Source organism: Bidens hawaiensis, unplaced genomic scaffold (genome assembly GCF_021521415.1).
Source record: "Bidens hawaiensis isolate Kalapana, Puna unplaced genomic scaffold, B.hawaiensis_p1.1 tig00024817_1, whole genome shotgun sequence".
Lineage (NCBI taxonomy): Eukaryota > Viridiplantae > Streptophyta > Magnoliopsida > Asterales > Asteraceae > Bidens > Bidens hawaiensis.
This window is the reverse complement of record NW_027493928.1, coordinates 251,214-254,076: the sequence shown is the minus strand read 5'-3', so window position 1 is coordinate 254,076 and position 2,863 is coordinate 251,214. Positions and strand designations below refer to the sequence as shown.

Sequence of the window (2,863 nt, the reverse complement as noted above, 5' to 3'; positions counted from 1 at the left end):
TACTAATAATTATATGTTTAGAATAAAAATAATAATAATATAATAATTAATATTTTAATAGTATTTTACTATAATTATTTTAATAATATTTTAATAATAATAAAAATATAATAATTTATATTTAAATAGTATTTAAATATTATTATTTTAATAATAATAATACTATTTTAATAAATACAATAATAGTATTTTATTTTACTAACAATAAAATTTTCATAACAACAATATCTTAATAATAATATTAATATTTTAATAGTAATAATATAATAAACATTTTAGCGCTAACTGTAAAAATACGGGAAATCTATTTTAAGTTTAGGAGGCCCGGCGAACTAGGGTTACCGTCAAACGGTCGGTGCCTAGACATTTTTAAAGTAAACCATTCACCAAATCTCTGTCCTAACATCTACAACTATGTCCTAACATGTAAAAAATAAAGATAAAACGAAACCTGGTTTAACTCCGACTGACCGTTAGCGCCATCCGGCATCTCCTCGTCCGACTCCAGAAACGTATATGGTTGTTGGTGTTGGTTGAATGAAGAGGGTGAGGGTTAAGAAAAAAAATAAAGGAAAAAAGAAATGGTAGAGAGGGAGGGGAGGGAGCCGGGCTTCAAAAATATACAACATCCTAGGCGCCGCGTATAGGGCTATACGCGGCGAATAGCCCGTACGATCCGACAACCCTATGATAGGCCAGGCTATGACGTCAAATCGTACCCTAAAACGCCGCGTATAGGCCTATACGCGGCGCCTAGGGTGGTGCTGGGGCGGTGTCCCTAGCAGGACCCAGAAAAAGTGAAAAACAAAAATCATTGCATGCCAGATCATCAAAACCTAAATGAGTTAACTATTTGTTAGATTGAGATGGTTATTGGTAACAAAGTTGAAAATTAGAATTAGCACGAGTCATATGGCTAGTTGGGATTATTACTGGCTAATAGCTAATAGTTTGGATTATTAAAATTCAATTTTCCTCATCCAATAAGAGACCTGGTTACTATTTGATTACAAAGATATAACATACACCTACCCTTAATCGCTAACTTTTATATTTATTTAATTTTCATATTTCTATTTCCAAATGCAGGTTTGCAATACAATGCCCTAGGGTGGGTCTTTATTCAAATTCGAGAATTATCATGGTTGCAATGGCATCCGTTCAGTGTTTCATCTAGTCCTCTAGATGGCAAACACCATCTTGCTATTCTCATTAAAGTCCTTGGAGATTGGACCGAGAAACTAAGGGAACGTATCTCAAGTGTTCCAGGGGAGAAAGACGAATCACAAGGTCTCTTACAACCAAATTTGTCCCTGAAGGCATCTATCGAGGGGCCTTATGGGCATGAGTCACCGTACCATTTGACGTTCGTCATTTCACAATTATATTATATGAGAACTTACACGCAAACACAATTTACTTTTAGCTTAATTCTATCTTAAAAATTGTACTTACAAAATAACATTGTAGGGTCTATGTTATATGCCCTAAGTTAATAATCAAATAGGAATACCTTGAATTAAGGGTCTCTTATTTGATTATAACATTTAAAAACATAGGCTTAGGGTTTTAATTACTTGATAATTCTATTGGTTAGTAACTATTCTTTATGTGTTTAGGTATGAAAACCTCATTCTAGTTGCTGGTGGCATTGGGATTTCACCATTCTTGGCTATCTTAAGTGACATTCTACATCGTATCAGGGATTCAAAACCATGCATGCCTAGAAATATATTAATAGTTTGGGCTATCAAAAACTCCGACGAGCTTCCACTTCTTCATTCACTTGACATGAACTCATTATGCCCCTATTTCTACAACATACTAAATCTTGAGATTCAAACTTATGTCACTCGAGAATCAGAGCCTCCGTTGGTACGGGTCTTATTTAACACTTGCGTTTACCATTTCTTCTATGAGTTAAGGTTCAATTCTAGTAACCAACTTTGGTTCAACATTACTTCGGGTAACTCAGTTGTTTGAAAAACATGCAACTTTGTCTTAAAAGATCAACACGTCATAGGTGCTCACATGTCAGGTTCTACACAAGGTAACCCAATTACCTTAAATTAAACTTTTTTGTTTAAAATTCAAGGGTTTGTAGGCTGAAAACAAAGATGGTAACCCAAGTAGAAACTGATTAAACATGCAAGTATCCTGATTTAACCCGAATTAAAATTTGAACCAAATAAAAAAATTCATCCAGATTTCTAACATGCATGTTTTACCAGGAAGAGGGAGACATACTAAAGTATGTGAGCTCATCGGTCTTTCCTGCTCCCACTCGAGGCGGCATGTCTAGTTTGGTTGGAACAGGAAATATCATATGGGCTGGCTCTTATATGGTACTATCTACAATCGGTTTGGTGGTTTTATACGCATTGTTAAACGTGTTTTACATCAATCCTTACAACGTGACACAATGGTGGTACAAAGGTATTCTATTTATGGTATGCATGGCCGCAAGTATTGTTCTCTTTGGAGGTTTTGTGATTGGTTTATGGCATTTTTGGGATGTAAAAACTGGGAAGACTGTGGATGATGAAAATAAAATCAGCGGCTTGAAGCATGATGAATCTAATGTTGATAAGAACCCATCAAAGGACGATTTTATCAATGTCATAAAGTATGGTCAAAGACCAAACTTCAAAGTACTTATCTGAAACATATAACTATGCAATCAATGGCAGGGAACTATGAAAATTTTCCTATGGGTTTGTGTTTTTTGGTGCTTGATTTTTCAAGCTTCAATGTTTTCGGGCTAGGATGGGCCAGGTCGGTAATTCGGTTAGGTAAATAAAATGTAATATCTTTATCATAACAAAATTTCATCTGTCAACATTCAATATAATACAAAGTCATA

The 2,863-nt window shown here is 34.6% G+C and overlaps 1 protein-coding gene across 1 annotated transcript; it reads left to right on the top strand.

Moving 5' to 3' along the window:
• Window positions 1–866: 866 nt before the first annotated feature.
• LOC143570025 (ferric reduction oxidase 6-like) lies at window positions 867–2,663 on the top strand. Its single transcript, XM_077055789.1, has 4 exons — window positions 867–876; window positions 1,090–1,366; window positions 1,620–1,875; window positions 2,232–2,663. Exons 1-4 carry the CDS (start codon window positions 867–869, stop codon window positions 2,661–2,663), a joined length of 975 nt encoding a protein of 324 aa, XP_076911904.1.
• Window positions 2,664–2,863: the final 200 nt, after the last annotated feature.

What these genes read in the sequence shown, in the direction of transcription:
- LOC143570025 (XM_077055789.1), top strand. An exon ending in GAGTCACCGTACCATTTGAC is followed by an intron (nt 1,367 to 1,619) that starts GTTCGTCATTTC and finishes TTATGTGTTTAG; the next exon opens with GTATGAAAACCTCATTCTAG. An exon ending in GAGAATCAGAGCCTCCGTTG is followed by an intron (nt 1,876 to 2,231) that starts GTACGGGTCTTA and finishes ATGTTTTACCAG; the next exon opens with GAAGAGGGAGACATACTAAA.